Source organism: Rhinoraja longicauda, chromosome 8, assembly GCF_053455715.1.
Source record: "Rhinoraja longicauda isolate Sanriku21f chromosome 8, sRhiLon1.1, whole genome shotgun sequence".
Lineage (NCBI taxonomy): Eukaryota > Metazoa > Chordata > Chondrichthyes > Rajiformes > Arhynchobatidae > Rhinoraja > Rhinoraja longicauda.
The window spans coordinates 41,049,219-41,066,662 of record NC_135960.1 but is presented as its reverse complement, the minus strand read 5'-3'; the positions used below and the strand labels follow the sequence as shown (position 1 = coordinate 41,066,662).

Below are 17,444 nucleotides of genomic sequence, written 5' to 3'. Positions count from 1 at the left end.
GAAGGTCCCTGATCTGGGCTGCCTGTGCCACAACTACACGGTCCAAAAGCTGGACCTGCTTTTTATAGCAGGTCAGCCAGACCGCCTTCTCTACAGATTTCTTATGGGCTGTACTGGCCGTCCACCGGATTGCTGCATCCAGTGGGCGCTTGTTATCTAGTAACGCACACATCCATTGTTTGGTGATATTCACCTTACTAAAAACATAGTCCGCAATGCGCTCATCCATTATGTCCCTAGTTTTAAAATCCTTTTCTGGTACACTATCATCCTGCTGCCAGTGTCCCTTCGCGGTCGCCATTATCTGTAAGGGGTTTCTGCGCCGAGCTTTCGCCCGACCTAAGGTCCCCGTGCCTTGCTCTGATCCCTTGACCAGGCCGTGCACACTGGTTCCCCGTGAGTGGTTCGACCCACTCACCCCTTACGGTTCTAGACACTGGGCTTAGATGCAGGAGCTCTTATAGTGCAGAAAAAATTCAACCAGACCAGATTTTAAAACCAGGGTTTAAATGAAAAAGGCTTTTATTCAGCACTTGGGACTATTGTCCATGAATACTTATTATACAGTTCGATAAGACATATCTATAATACACATACCGAATACATGAATATCTTTTATTTATTAATCACAAAACGCACAGTTCACAAGACATATACCCGAATACCCTTTTCGCTGAAAACTTAAAAGCACACAGTTCCACGAGACATATATCCGAATACCTTCTTCGCTGAATCCTTGAAACACACAGTTACACAAAACGTATACACGAATACCCTTTTACTTATGAATTCTTAAACACAGTTCTGCAAGACACATACACGACTGTCAGATGGGGAACGCACGACGCATCGCAACCTTGACCAAACCCTATTTTTAATACACACCCAACGTTTATTCACAACCACCCTCCTCTCTACACTAAACTATGTCCAGGATATGTAGGATTTGAAGTGCATGCTCACCATGGGGTTATTACTGGGGTTACTGGCTGTTCGGTTTTTGCAGTATTTCTTTTCGAGTTGCGTGCCTGTTCCTCTCTCTTGCATCCGTTCTTCTTTCCGACTTTCTTCTTGACTTCAGACTTCGAACCCGGTTTTCTCTGCGCTTCTTGCCTCCTGTCCGTCTTAACTTTTTCACCCAAAGTAGTGGGCAGTTATACTGTTCCTGACCCGTCCTATCTCCCGCCAGATCTTGGAATCCTTTTGTTCAAAAGATATGTATGAGGTTTTATCTTCTGATCTGCCTTATGTTCCGGGATACCGGGGATGGCCAGACGGTGTAAATTGGGATTTCATTGTGAGGTGATGGGTGTTAACTGGTTTCCCATCACCTACCAGGTAGTTTTCTATGGGCTATGTGCCCTCTCACTGAGATGAACTATTTAGGTCGGCTTGGGGCATTGTGAGTATGCTGATGTCAGCGCCCCAGTGTCTGGACTCCGACCTGGTTTCGTAGGTTTCTGCATGGCCAATACCCATCCTTTGTTCTGGCCATGGCTTTGCAGAAAACCTAGAGACTGGGATGTAAGGTTTTTACCTTTTGTGGCTGGTCACGAGGTCCTGCGGCCATTTTAGGACCCACAGATTGTGACATCCTTTGTTAATCTGACCGCAGCCTTTCTCCGCTATCAGCCCCAGTCTCCCGTTTAAAATGTCCAAACTGCAGCTCTTTGGTTTGCGTTGCTTTTCAAATGAGGGAAAACTTCTCAAATCTTACAAAGGGTGAAGGGAGATTAAGATCTTGTGATCTCAAGGATCAGTCGGCTCATCAGAGCCAGGGGAAGACTGGTCTTGATCAGTAGCTGGGAAGTGGCGGATGGATCTGATCTGGCTATCATGATAGTGGAGAGATGAAAAGGATTAGGATGGCAATTGGTCATGGGGGCTGCTGAGTTTTGTCTATTGATGGGATGTTTCAAGGTTTGCAATTGGGGGCTTGAAGGAAAGCTTCTCAAGGTAGGGGGCTTGAAGGAAAGCTTCTCAAGCTTCTCAAGAATGCCACACAGGTAGCTCTTCTTTAAGTTAAACATTGTTACTTGTTATGATGGCATTCTGTCCTTGACCCATTTACAACCTTGAACCCCACATCATCCCTGATTCCCCTTTCCAGTAATTACAAAGCATGCCTTAGATGCATTGTGAAAGCTTGCTTGTGCATCAATGTCCCACATCCTTTAAGGGTCTTGCACGCATAGATGTCAAACATGGATCTGGCATGCAGAGATGGCTGTGTGTTAGCAAATGTATAGATGATGCATAAAGAATTTAACACAGACTTTTCTCTGTTCCACAATGTTTCTGATTTTCTTGTTCATGTTTTTTTAATTGCAATTATTTCATACAGTTCCCATAACCATATCACTAAGCAGTAGAATTTCTTGTAAAAGCATTTATTGGTAGCTTTGATATTCTATGCATTTTACTGATAGCTTTGATATTTTATCCATTTATGCATTCTTTAAATCCCTTTAATTATTTTTGGAACTTTCTCAGTGCCTCTTAAGTTTCTCACTCTTTTTCTACAAAGTGCTCAACAATTGACAAAGATTCACATAAAACACAAGCAAGTTTTTTTCTCTGGCACTGCCAAGATCTGTTTTTTTTCACTGGGAGAAAAGGGCTTGAAAATCTGACCCAACACTAAATTTACTTCCTTTCATTATTATAGTGGGATTATTATGACCATGCACAATGCTTAGATTAATACTCATTAATCCATAAATTTCGAATCACTATTCACATTCAGATAAATGCTTGAATAATTTTTACATGTGCACAACTCGTATAATCCAGTAGCTGAAGTACCTGAATGTCAAACTAACAGTTCGATATTTAAACCTCACTGACAATTTCAACTAAGCATTTGTAGTTTATTCTAACCTCACATGTAAATGTACCATGTGAGTTTAATCATTTGTTGTGATACATAAAGTTACTGGTTGCTGCGGCATCCAGTTTGTAGTTATCAGGCCCATATGCAGATTTTTGCTCATCCAGATTAGTATTTCCCTTGTGCATCCTTCCAATGGCATGCTTGTATTCTTGTTATTTATAGCTCCATTCATTTTGGTTTGCTTAATAGGTATTAAAAAATTATTTTACAGCTACTCGGATAAAAATTAATATAACTTGGCTTTACACTGATAATGCTAGCAGAGAGAATTTAAATGACAAAAAGGTAATCGTTTTTCATTAATGAGAATAAAAAAGATGAAATTGAAATATGTTCCTGGCATATGGCCAGTTTTCTGTGGTGCATTTGAGAAGCAGGATTTTAATCGAAAATCATCCTTTTTGTCCTTTTCTTTCAGGGAAGTTCGTCTGCCAGTAAGTCAGGGGTCTGCGGTGCCAAAGACTGTATGTACAATAGCAGCACATAAATGAACTGAGAATTATAGAGATAAGTGTTATGGCATCTTTTAAAATAGGAACAAACTTGACTGCCATTTAAAGCTGCCTTCTGTGGGATTTGTTTTTGGTTTGACTTATTCTGGTACTGTCAGCGAGAGTTCATGTTTACAGAAAAGTCTATATTAATGCCATGTTTAGTTTCATTTTTAGTTTAGAAATCACATTCCCATTGCTGCAACATCATGTTCCTTTATATAGAGAATCGGAATGAATGCCATGTGGTGGCTTCCATTTCCTTGGTTCAGCTGGTTCCCAGTGGAATAACCCATTTTAAGATTTGTTTTCATGCATTTATCTATTAATCCAGAATGAGAAGTGACTGTCATATTCAGTTATACGTGCCTCATTCAAAGAATGATTGAATCGCCACTCTTAAATTTCTCTCGGGCAGCAACTCCTTTAGAGAACCGAAGAAGGCAAAAGACTTTAAACCATTTTAAGTATTTTTGGCAAGTCATATTTTCTTTTTTTTGTTGATAAACAGGTAAGTCCAGAACATTCTATATACATTGTTTATGTTTGAATAGTGATTTTCATCGCATTTCAAATATTATAATCATATTTTCCATTAAATCATGAAACACTTTCTTGAAGGATTGTAAGAAGTTTGTTTTCATTACACTTTAAAATGTCCTACCCCGAATTTGATTAGTAAGGGCACCAGGGGTTATTGAGTGAAGGCAGGAGAATGGGGTTGAGAGGGAAAGGTAGATCAGTCATTATTGAATGGCAGAGTTGACTTGATGTGCCAAATGGGCTAATTCTGCTCCTAGAACCTATGAACTTACTATGATGGTAAAATCTCCGGACATCAAACTCCCAGTATCTCAAGAATTCCCTCCAAGATAAATTAGAGGAGATTCTGAATCTACATTTATTGAATTTCAGAAAATCAGGTGGGTAAGGTGTATCCATTTTGTCTGTAAAGAAGTACCTCAGGACATCCTAGGGAAATAGGGCTGAATTGTTCTTGATCTATCGACCCTCGTGTTCACTGCAGTCCCACGGCCACACTTACTATTTGCCTGTATGCGGATCCAGCTACATTTTATGGCTACCACAGCTATCTCGTGAATAGAGCAGGTACTTGGCCTCATATGGTAGATCCTTAGGCCAAGTAAGCACTAGTGCTCTGGATCACCCTGATGCTCTTTTACCTGCACATTGTAGTCAAACGGCTTTTCAACTGATATTATATCTTTTGAGAATCTACAGAGAGAGTTGAAATCCATTTAAGTAATTGAAATAAGAGAAAAATGGAAAAAGTTCTAAAATGATAAACATTGAGAGATCTTTGGACCCTAAAGGATCAAGAGATATGAGGTTTATGCAGGATGGAGCTGAGATAAAAGACAAAGCACACGAGGGGCTGAATGGCCTATTCCTGCTTCTATTTCTTAAATATATGTTCTTGAAAACAAATAAAATCTATTCAAGTAATAGAAATTAATGAAGATATCAATTAAACAGGGTAAAGTAAAGCAAACCGTGACATCTTTTCAGTTCCAGTCGGTAACCATATTCACATGAATAAGACCATACCACATAGAACACAACAGCAACTGAGCTCTGCCCTAGCACTCAATGCTGAGTCTAGCAATGGAGCAGAAAGAGGGATATCCTGAAAACTGACTTCTAGTTCTTTCCTGACTTTGTGCTTGTCAGTCAATGGTTCTTTACTGAATCTTTGGCTAGTGAGCAGCATGATTAGGTTTATTTTATGAATGCTTGTGCATGCCTATAAAGGAATCCCTCTGGCTTTCCAGTACTTGCTGTGACCAGGTGATCCAGAGTGACGAGAGCCCCAATATAGTTTTGATTTAATTGAAAATTACTGATCCATGTCAGATGCAATCCAGATGGACAATTTAATTCTCAAACAGGCATTCAATCCCTCAGCAGTTGTTTAGTTTCTAGATTTCCAGTTCAGAATGCGTAATCAAACCACTGTGTGGCTGCTCTATTTTGTCTGCAAAAGTGGCAGAATGTCAGAAATTTTTTAGCTTTAAGAATCGGGCCAATGAAGATGAGAATTGAAACATTTTTCTAAAACTCAGCAATGAGACTATGCATGTAGTCGAGGTTTCCTTGCAATGGGAATTTCTATCCTGCTATTCCTGCACTATGAGTTTTACATATGCATCACAGTATTTCAGTTATTCAACAATACAAGTTATCACAGTAATGACATTGCTATTTGAATAACCTCTTTTTACAAATTCTTATTTAATTTACTTGCTTCAGAAGTAGCTTGCAAATCGAAGGTCCATATGAACTTTTCAATCATTACACCTTTCCACAGATATTTGGGCTAACTTCTGTTATTATGTTACAGTTCATTATGTATGCCAGAGAACTTTGTGAAATCTATCATCATATACTTTTTGGAAGATAAAATTAAAGTGTTCCCATTAGTATAGCTTTAAAAGATTTTGATAAATGTATATCGCCTATTTCATAATAGAGAACGAGAGAACATTGTCAGAAGTATCAAATATTATCTACCAAAATTTCTAGGCTACAACCATTTGATCCAGAAATAGGTTGGAGCTACCACCTACACTAGAGTAGGTAGACTCAGAGCACTTACAATCACATTTTAATTATATCTCCTGAAAGGAACTTCAGTGCTCTATTCTTAATATCTTATTAAACTGTCTTACTACTTTGAGAGATTTGTACATTTGTACCTCCAGATTCTTTTGTTTATTCAACCCATTTAGATATATTCTGTGAAATGTATGTCTTCTTTATTTCTCTTATCAAACTGCTTCACCTCATGCCTCACCATATTCTGCAGGTTTATATATTAAACAAAAACTTTTTGTACTTTTTCACAATTTAGATCAACGTTAGATAGAAGTCAAATTAGGACAGAATTCTCTGGATCAAATAAAAGAAAGGTGCCTGGATGTGCACTTGGAACCAAGAGCACAAATGCTGGCTTAAAGCTGCAGTGTTGAATAAACACTTTCTATTCATAGATTTATGTTCATATATCAGAGGAGCAGAAGTAGGCCATTTGGCCAATGGAGGCAGCCATTCAATCATGGCTGACCTATCTTTCCCTCTCAACCCCATTCTCCTGCCTTCTTCCTGTAACCTTTGAATGGAAGTCAAAGTCGAAGCTGCCCACAATACTCCAAATGCAGTCTGACCAGTGCCTTATAAAGCCTCAGCATTATATTCTAGTCCTCTTAAAATAAATGCTAACCTTGCATTTGCCTTCCTTACTACCGATTCAACTAGCAAATTAACCTTTTGAGAATCCTGCACTCCCAAGCACTCCCAAATCCTTTTGAAACTCTGACTTCCGAATCCCCTCCATATTTAGAAAATTGTCTACACCTTTATTCCCACTACCAATATGCATGAGTGTACAATTTGCTACACTGTCTCCATCTGCCACTTCTTTGCCCATTCTCCCAACCTGTCCAAGTCCTTCTGCAGAGTCCCTGCTTTCTCTAAACTATCTCTCCACATACCTTCGTATTGTCTGCAAACGGCCACAAAGCTTTCAATTGCCTCATCCAAATCACTGATACACAACATGGAGAGTAGTGCCCCCAACAACGACCTTTGAGGAACACCAATAATCATTGGCAGCCAACTACAAAAAACCTCCCGTTATTTCCACTCTTTGCCTAACGCCTTTAATCAGCCTTCTATGTATGCTGGTGTCTTCTCACTAATGCCATGGGCTCTCATCCTCATTAGCCGCCTCACGGATGACACTTTATCAAAGGCCTTCTGAATATCTAGGTAAATAACTTCCACTGTCTCTCCTTTGACTATCCTGCTATTAACTTTCTGAAAGAATTCCAACAGATTTGTCAGGCAAGATATCTCCTTCACAAAGCCAAGTTGACTTTGGTGTATTTTGTCATGTGCTTCTAAGAACATGGAAACCTCATCCTTTATAATGGACTCTACAATCTTACCACTGAAATCAGGTTAACCAGCCAATAGTTTCCCCTCTTTTGCTTCACTCTCTTCTTGAACAGCAGAGTAACATTTGCAATTTTCCAGTCCTCTGGAATCACTCCTGACTCTAGTGATTCTTGAAGAAAACACTAATGCCTCCATAATCTCTAAGCCACATCTTTCAGAACCCGTGGGTATAGTGCACCTGGTCCAAGTGCTTATCCATCCTTCAGACCTTTCAGCTTCCCATACACCTTTTCCTTAGTAATAGCCACTCCACTAACTACTGCCCCTTGACTGTAAATTATTCTGTTAATTAATTGTAAACTAAAATAATTTAAGGAATTTATCTTTGCTCTTTAATGTTAAATGGTCACGCGCATTGGGTGAGTTCAGTGTAATTGAATATGAAGAGAAAAGTACAATAAAAGTGTACTTTAGACTTTACAGATACAGCTTGGAAACAGGCCTTTTGGGCCACTGTGTCTGCGCCGACCATTGATTCCCTGCACAATAACACTATCCTACACGCAAGGGACAATTTACAATATACAGAAGCCAAACCTGTACGTCTTTGGAGTGTGGGAAGAAACAGGAGCACCCGGAGAAGACCCAGGCAGTCACAGGACATATGTACAAACACTGCACAGACAGCACCATTAGTCAGGTTCGAACCCGGGTCTCTGGCCTGTAAGGCAGCAACTCTACCACTGCGCCAGTGTGCTGCATCAAGTTTAGTGCTAATGGACCCGTTGGGCCCAAACCTCCTGCATTGGTGCAGCACCCTCCTCCCCCCCCTCCCCTTCCCCCCTCCCCCATGCCCCCTCCCCCCTTCCCCCCTCCCCTCCCTCCTCCCTCCCCTCTCCCCTCCCTCCCCCTCCCCTCCCCTTCCCATCCCCCCCTTCCCCTCCCCCCCACTTCATCCCCCTCAACCCCCCTTATCCTCCCTTCTCCCCCTCCCCCCTCCCTCCCTCCCCCCTCCTTCCCTAGGAGATAGATTTAAAATTTTAAATGTGAATAACTTTTAAAATATAACACCGATTTAAATGAAACTTCTTCCATTAGCACCAAAGGGATGATGGTGAGTAAGGCGGGCCTAAAATTGTTGCGCTATCGTGTACCATTTTGGCTGTAGTTCAGGAACAAACAAACGAGAGCTTTAGTATATAGATGACTGGACAAATTTAAATCCCTGAAGGTCCAAAGTGGAAGCCATAATAAGATAAACATCATAACCCCAATAGGGAATTTAAGGAGAAATTTACTTTAATAATAATATGATTTAAATATGGAAATCATTCCCACTTGAAACAATTGGTGATTAACATAGATGTATTTAAATGAATGGTAAATAACGCACAGGGAAAGGAAAAGACGGTTACATTGATTGAGATGAATAGAGTAGGAACGGCGTTGGTCTGGAATGCATACACAAACCGGGAGCAATTGGGCTGAAAGGCGCCTTTGTATGTAATATTCTATGTAATTCTATTGGAACCTGTTCGGTTTCACATTTCTCTGGGAAATAACCCAACTTGCTCAAGAGACTGATGTGCAGTTGACATTGTAATGTCTTCTGCAGACCTGAATTCAGGCATCTTGCTGCCAGGTTCATTCAGGTCGTGTGGCTTTGCACAGTGGGTGTGAAATAACCATTGGTTCCGTCTTACGTGCATGTACAAAGATGCAAGTGTCTGTTCCAATACCTAGACCACTTTCTCTGCCTTCATCAGTAAAAAGGATAATGAAATTAGTTTACATATGAGAGAGGGCACTGTGTACATTGTATCATGTTACCTATTATTTCTGGGTTAACATTTCATACAGCATGGGTGAGATTCGATACCATGATTATTAAGGATCGTCAGAGCTCCGATCAAAGGTAATTAACCTGAAATGTTAAATCTAATATTCCTCACCACAGATGCTGCTTGAACTGCTGAATGTTTCCAGCACTTTAAATGTTATTCAAAAGTTTCAAACTCCCTTTGTTGCCAACTATCAACCTTAATCCCTGATTCCCTCCTGTTTATCAAACCTGCACTGCACCCCTAGCCTCCAGATTACTAACTCCACATTCAACTACCACTCCTACTCTCGCCATTTGGACCCGAGTAGCTGACCTTCACCCTGACACCTCTACCCATGGATCAACCTCTATGATTTGTGATGTCTGACCCTCCCCTAAACCTCAGGCTTCTAAGCCCCACAATCCTCCAGACCTGTGCATGGCCTGGTGATACCACATCATTGCTGGGATTGCAGAGGTTGGTGCTTGAATGTGTAGGAGCTACTGGGAAATGTTCAACATCATGGGCCTTGGGCACTATTACATTTTCTGGGTGAATTCCCAAGCATTTACTGGGTTTCTGTGAATTACTTGCTTAAAGTGCCTTTAAACCACCAATCAATATCTAGACAAAGTTCTTTCTTCAGGTCTTGGATCGTAATCATTATTTTTATTGAAAACAATTTCAAGCTATTTTATGTTGACGTTCCATCACCAGTGAATAACTTTTTACTGCTGCTAGTGCTGTTCTTCTTTGGTTTTTATTACTTTATATTTCTGACAGTTAGATTCAATTTTGTGCATGCCAAATCAGTATATATTTTCTAAAATGCTTACAAGAAGGATTCTTGGATCAGTATGTTGACAGGTCACCAAGCAGCAACACTTCATTGATTCTTAGGAGTAGATTAGAACAAGTAACTGATGGAAGAAAACACTTGGGAAATGGCAACTGAACCTGTTCTATTTGGAAAAAGATAACAAAAGGTCCTGGTCTGTAAAGGTTCAAGAAGCAAGAATAGAATTATCACAAACTAATAAGAAAGATAAAATGAGTATGCAGATCAATAAATAAACAATGGGAAGTCTAAATATGAGATGGAGAGAATATGAAAAATACTGTTCAATCCATGTGGCATTATAGTGTGAGATTAACTCACTACTTGTTCTTCTGATGCAGGCAGCTAGCATGCCAACTTTGCACCTTTGTCTATTTAACGTTTGTAGTATGCAGCCAATGAATACTCTTCACAATTGAGCAGGAGCTGGTGATATCAGCACCTTTTCAATGTCCATAAACTAGTCTGCAGCTGTTAATGGGAAGTTGGAGCAGGTGGCAGAATTCATGGTTGAACTCATTGTCGCATGGGAAGTGTAATAATGGACCCAAAGGGAAACATATGGCTCCAAACAGAGGGGAGGTTACCTCCTCTTTCAAGTCCATTCACTAACTAATGGTGACAATATGTCTTCCACTCATCAGTTTGTGCAGAATATAGGAAACCAGGAGGACTCTTGAGACCACCCTGCTGAGTAGAGGTGGGCTCCTCAGTGTGGTTGAGGTCACAGAAATATTGTTTCAGCTCTGCTCTGCCGGTTCTTTGTGTGACAGTGCATGTGTGTGTGACAGTGTATGTGTGAGTTGACCATTGGAGCATTGGCAGATAGCTCTTGCTTTGTCATGGAGGCTGGGATGCAGATGGTATAACAAACTTCCACAAATGAATTAACTCTGTCTCTTGTCAAGATTCTGGGCATTGACCTGTATGATTCACTGCATGTGGTAACATACCAACCAGAGCTGACTGAATACAATTAGATCCTCGATAATGGAGATGTTGACTTGGGAGAGGTCACTGACATTTGTTCATTTACCCTTATACCGCATGTTTGCATTGACAATGTTGGTGGTACTTATCCAGGGCTTTATAAGTAGGCCATTTAATCGTGTGCCTTCTCCATACAACCAAAGTAGTCACTCTACTCTGAGCTCCATTGTGACAAGAGATTATCAATTGGTCAAAGGAAATAATTTTATAGTGCCCATCACTACTCAGAATAGCAAAGGAGCATTCAAGGACATTGAGAACATTGCAGACATTTGATGGGAATAAACAGAAAACCAATATAAATGTGTACCATCTTCAGAAATACTCACTAACTCCACATGTTAAGCACCTTCATCTTCAAGTCTGCAGTTCCCACATTCACCTCATCTACCTCTTCAGTAGCCACAGAAGTAGAAACAAGTCATCTTGAACCCCTGTGGCCTGCCTAAGAAGCAGACCACCTGGACATTGAGAGTGGAATCCTTTCCATCTGTAATACACCACAAAAGTGATATGCAGCATCAGCAAAGTGATGTGCATGCAGACAAAGGCAATAATTATTATAGTAATCACATTGACTTTCCTTATGAGGTTATGGGTGGCAATCTGTGCAATGTTACAAAATTGTCCAATTCTAGCCTTCAAGAAGCCAAATGTATACGTTCATCAGAATGAACAAAATAAATTACAGAAACTGGAAATAAAAATGGAAAATGCAGGAAAACAGTGGAAAGTGAAACAGAACCACCATTTCAGATCTGAGTCTTCATCATAAAACTTCCTGATCACTAATATCTTGTCACTGACATCATTATGCAGTCCTTGCTCTGCTCCAAGATTCCAGTTCATAACAGCAGGAAGTGTTAGACTTCATTGGGGGATGTTCTTACAGAGGCAGACACATCTCATGCGCTGTTCTTTGCTGAGAGTCAGGTGAGAAGATTACTCCTGAAATACGCTAGGTGGATATGGCATCTGCCAAGAGCACTTCTCCTCCTCATTCTTCCTGCTACATGCTACATGCAGTCAATTTCCTCTGTTCATTTTCAGTCTTTGTCCAAAGGAATTGTCTCCTTGTATATCCATGCCATGGAGCACCTGACATGTTCAAGAGCCTTGAAACAGTCATCAGCATCTCCCACATCGGCCATATCCTTGTAAATGTCACCAAACACTTGAGAATTATAATTTCAAGTCAATCAGCACCTAAAATGGAAGTTACAGACAATAGACAATAGACAATAGGTGCAGGAGTAGGCCATTCAGCCCTTCGAGCCAGCACCGCCATTCAATGCGATCATGGCTGATCACTCTCAATCAGTACCCCGTTCCTGCCTTCTCCCCATATCCCCTCACTCCGCTATCCTTAAGAGCTCTATCCAGCTCTCTCTTGAAAGCATCCAACGAACTGGCCTCCACTGCCTTCTGAGGCAGAGAATTCCACAACTTCACCACCCTCTGACTGAAAAAGTTCTTCCTCATCTCCGTTCTAAATGGCCTACCCCTTATTCTTAAACTGTGGCCCCTTGTTCTGGACTCCCCCAACATTGGGAACATGTTATCTGCCTCTAATGTGTCCAATCCCCTAATTATCTTATATGTTTCAATAAGATCCCCCCTCATCCTTCTAAATTCCAGTGTATACAAGCCCAATCGCTCCAGCCTTTCAACATACGACAGTCCCGCCATTCCGGGAATTAACCTAGTGAACCTACGCTGCACGCCCTCCATAGCAAGAATATCCTTCCTCAAATTTGGAGACCAAAACTGCACACAGTACTCGAGGTGCGGTCTCACCAGGGCCCGGTACAACTGTAGAAGGACCTCTTTGCTCCTATACTCAACTCCTCTTGTTACGAAGGCCAACATTCCATTGGCTTTCTTCACTGCCTGCTGTACCTGCATGCTTCCTTTCATTGACTGATGCACTAGGACACCCAGATCTCGTTGAACTCCCCCTCCTCCTAACTTGACACCATTCAGATAATAATCTGCCTTTCTATTCTTACTTCCAAAGTGAATAACCTCACACTTATCTACATTAAACTGCATCTGCCATGTATCCGCCCACTCACACAACCTGTCCAAGTCACCCTGCAGCCTTATTGCATCTTCCTCACAATTCACACTACCCCCAACTTAGTATCATCCGCAAATTTGCTAATGGTACTTTTAATCCCTTCGTCTAAGTCATTAATGTATATCGTAAATAGCTGGGGTCCCAGCACCGAACCTTGCGGTACCCCACTGGTCACTGCCTGCCATTCCGAAAGGGACCCATTTATCCCCACTCTTTGCTTTCTGTCTGTCAACCAATTTTCTATCCATGTCAGTACCCTACCCCCAATACCATGTGCCCTAATTTTGCCCACTAATCTCCTATGTGGGACCTTGTCGAAGGCTTTCTGAAAGTCGAGGTACACCACATCCACTGACTCTCCCTTGTCAAGTTGTTGACAATCCCTTTAAAAAGCACAGATGTGGGAACTCTTACTGTTGCCAAGCTTGTCTTTAGTTGTGGCTGCTTGAGAGAATGCATTGGATGGAGCCTTGAGCTCAAAAATAGCAGTGCTGATATCAAATCAACCTTATACGGGTAGCGTGCCACATTCAAGAGAGAGTTAGATTTAGCTCTTAGGGCTAAAGGAATCAAGGGATATGGAGAAAAAGCAGGAACAGGGTACTGATTTTAGATGATCAACCATGATCATATTGAATGGCGGTGCTGGCTCCAAGGGCCGAATGGCCTACTCCTGCACCTACTTTTCTATGTTTCTATGATCTGCCATAAACCACATGCTCCTTCCCAGCATTAGCTTCTTATGTGTGGACAGCCTCATCATTGCAGCATCCAAAGCAGTTCACCCCACAAAAGTCAGAGAGTGCTTCAAACAAGGTTTTGGAAATGAAATATACTCACATGGCCCTAAAACGTGTGCTACAAATTCAAATGTTGTGACTTTAGTTCCATGTTAAATAGTGGGATTAGAACTAAACCGAAAAGCTAAGTGGGAGTCACAACTAGGTCAGCCAGATAATATCAAAGTAATTCACATGGGAAAATGAAGCAGTAAGATGAGGGAATATCAGGGCTAAAAGGGCACCCATATAAGGAGTTGTTATTGAGAAAGAAACTTTCTTTATCTCTTATACATGAGCAATCTCGCAGCTGCACGACCTTGCTTCTTAACTGTTTTAATACACAGGGCTCACACTGTCAGACAAGGGAGTATTTTAAGAACAAGGAACAGCTATACTCCTCTGTCTACACCCTATCATTCATAAAGGGACAAACACATTCCATTCCCAATGATAACATTTCTGCCACAAGCATCCATCTTACTGCTTTCTACTGAAAATAAGCGTCCATTTTATATTAGCTAAAACAACAACTAAAGACACCATCTCAACTATTTACAACAAAATATCAATATCTCTAATTAACTATATCAGCTAATAGCATAGATTCTCACAAACTCCACACAGACAGCAGCCATAGTCAAGATCAAACCTACGCCTGCTATTGTGAGGCAGCAACTCTACCTCTGCACCACTGTGCTACCCTAGTCTTTGCTGTACTATGAGCAAACCTGGAATGTGCGTCCATTTGTCCTACAAACGTCAATTAATGTCAAAACAATTGTTAAGGTTGCTTTTGTTTTATATTTTGTGGTGAAGTTCAGCAACAGAACCACAGTAGATTGGGAATAGAGTTTATTCAAGGTCTAATATACCTTTATCTCTAATCCCCCTACTCTTGCTTCTCCTTCTTCACGTCTTTCTCTAAGTCCTCATTCTCCTGCACGGTGAATGGTGGTCAGGCCTGAACCTATCTGATCTCAAGCATAGGCAGCATACATCATTCCATGATAAACCTTGTGACCATGTCTCCTGTACAGTGCAAACTTCCTCTAGGCAGGAAAAGAGTTGGATGATAAAAGACATATGTCTGCTGCATGAAGAGGAAACATGAATTCTGCTTTATGCACATTGTCCTCGGGGCAACATACTGGAGTTAACAACTAGGTGATCACAACTACCTTCATGTTAAAATAACCACATGCTGTACCGCTCCCCGTGGACTTCATGGACTACCACGATATATAAAGCTAGAGTTTGGTGTAACCAACATGGTATAAATTAATTAGATACTGCCTCATGGGTAATTGGTGATTCCATTAAATAGAGTAGATCGATGTGTTGTGGGCTGGAGATAGAGATTATGTAAAGAGGGGTCTTGACCTGAAACGTCACCCATTCCTTCTATCCAGAGATGCTGCCTGTCCTGCTGTTATTCCAGCATTTTGTGTTCATCTTTGAGATTATGGAATTATTATTTTCTGTTGTTAAATACTGGATCTTCAACACATGTTGAACACATGACTTTGTGTTATTGAGGTCCAATTTGGCAGTGCAGGCATTAAAATAAGCCATGAATACAAAGTATGTAACACTACCTGACGAAGTCTTTGCACTTTTGATATGTTAGAATGAATTTCTCAGTTTGCTGATGTTCATCAGACACTATATTGAAATCAAATTAGCATCTACGGTGTATAAGGAAATGGCGGCAGAGTTTATTCTCCCTATTAATTCATATATTTGCCAGGCTAATCTCTTGCCACAGATTATCTTGGCATTGTATTTTATTAAAAATCTTTCATGTGAACCTCCCCACAGAGATTTTTGAAAATCCAAATAGCTTGTTTTATAGGGAGCCCTTTACTTTACCTGAATAATGCAGCAAGATATCTATAGTTAGGGAAGGTTTTCAAAAGCAATGCCTTTAGATGTGGGTGTACCTCGCAAGAATTGATAGCGAAAATGTGCTTGGCTTTTCATTGGAATTGCAGTCATCTATGATTTAAAGTTCTTCCACAGTGCTTTCAGGTAGAGAAATCCAGGAATTTGACCTGGTACAAATGAAGGATGGTGTGTGGCTTGCAGGGGAACTTGAATTTCCACACTTCTTCTGTCCATCTAATTCTGAATGGTCAAATATTTAGTTGAGAAAACATTGCCGCAGTGTATTCTGTAAACCATGCTGAAAATACACAAAGGGGTGGCACAGAGGTAGAGTTGCTGTCTTATAGCACCAGAGGTCCAGGTTCGATCCTGGCTATGGGTGCTGTCTATATGGAGTTTGTACGTCCTGTGACTGCGTGGTCCGGGTGCTCTGGTTTTGTCCCACATTCCAAAGATGTGCAGGTTTGTAGGTTAATTGGCTTTTGTAAATTATCCCTGGTGTTTTGAATAGAACTAGTGTATCTGCGATCGTTGGTCAGCGCAGACTCAGTGGGCTGAAGGGGCTGCTTCCAAGTTGTATTTCTAAACTAAACTAAACATGGTACACTGCAGATTGCTTTGTCTCATGCGGTGCCAAACATTTTGCTAGCATGCTCTAATCCAGGCAGATGGAAAGTTCACACTTCTTTTATCTTCTTACTTTTAGTTTGCATTTAAAATGATTGGGAAATTTTGGAAAATCATGAGATGAGTTAGATATTTTCTCCACCGGGTGGTGCCACTGGCTGCCTCGCCAACAGTATGTCTCCTTTCTACTGTTTTTGTTATTTTAAGTGTTTGTTAAAAGTATGTTTTAGTGTTTCTTGGTTTGTTTTATGTGGGGGGTGGGGGGGAATTGGGGGAAACTTTTTTTCAATCTCTTACCTTGACGGAGATGCGATTTTTCTCCGTATCGTATCTCCGTCCTCACTGCGGTCTAACATCGAGGAATTGGCGGCTGTTCCTGGAGACCGGCCCGGCACTTCATGCCGCGGGCACGGCACGAACTTTAACATCATGGAGCTTGCGATCCTTTGCCGAGCATCGACTGTGGAGAGCTCTTACCGTGGGGCCTGTGGGCTTTAACATTGTGAAGCCTGGTTCTCTGGAAAGAAGAGGCCGACTCGAGAGCTCCATACCGTGGAGAGTGTTTCAACCATCCTGACGCGGGGAGTTTCGATCATCCCGACGCGAGGGCTTGGACAATCGGCAGTGGCGACTACGGATGGATCAACAGCCCCGACCGCGGGTGAACAAAGAGGAAGATGGTTGAACTTTATTACCTTCCATCACAGTGAGGAATGTGGAATCCGCTATGGTGGATGTTTATGTTAAATTTTATTTTATGTGGTTGTGTGTCTTGTTGCATTTCACTTTGTATGGCTGTATGGTAACTCAAATTTCACTGTACCTTAATTGGTACATGTGACAATAAATTGATCTTGTTCTTGAAATCTTGAAATCTTGAAATCTATAATGACTGAAGGAGAATAATCTATCCAGAATCCAAGCTGAGAGGGGGACAGTTAATAGTAAGTGTCATATGAACATTAATAGTAGTCCCTAGTACTACTTTACCGCTAAACGGGATCATGGAAGGAACAGTACCTGTTTGAAATAAATTTCCCAGATTTTTGAGGAAAATGCATATACAGGTACTTTCCCATATTGTCCTGAATTTGATATGAAACAATAGGATTAGAGAT

At 41.1% G+C, this 17,444-nt stretch overlaps 1 protein-coding gene across 1 annotated transcript in view; it reads left to right on the top strand.

Annotated features, from left to right (window-relative positions):
* Positions 1–17,444, top strand: part of LOC144596359 (uncharacterized) — a 185,732-nt gene that overhangs the window by 103,812 nt on the left and 64,476 nt on the right. The window contains exon 7 of the mRNA XM_078404616.1: positions 3,312–3,327. Within this exon, the coding sequence (XP_078260742.1) occupies positions 3,312–3,327 (16 nt within the window). The remainder of the gene's footprint in view (positions 1–3,311; positions 3,328–17,444) is intronic.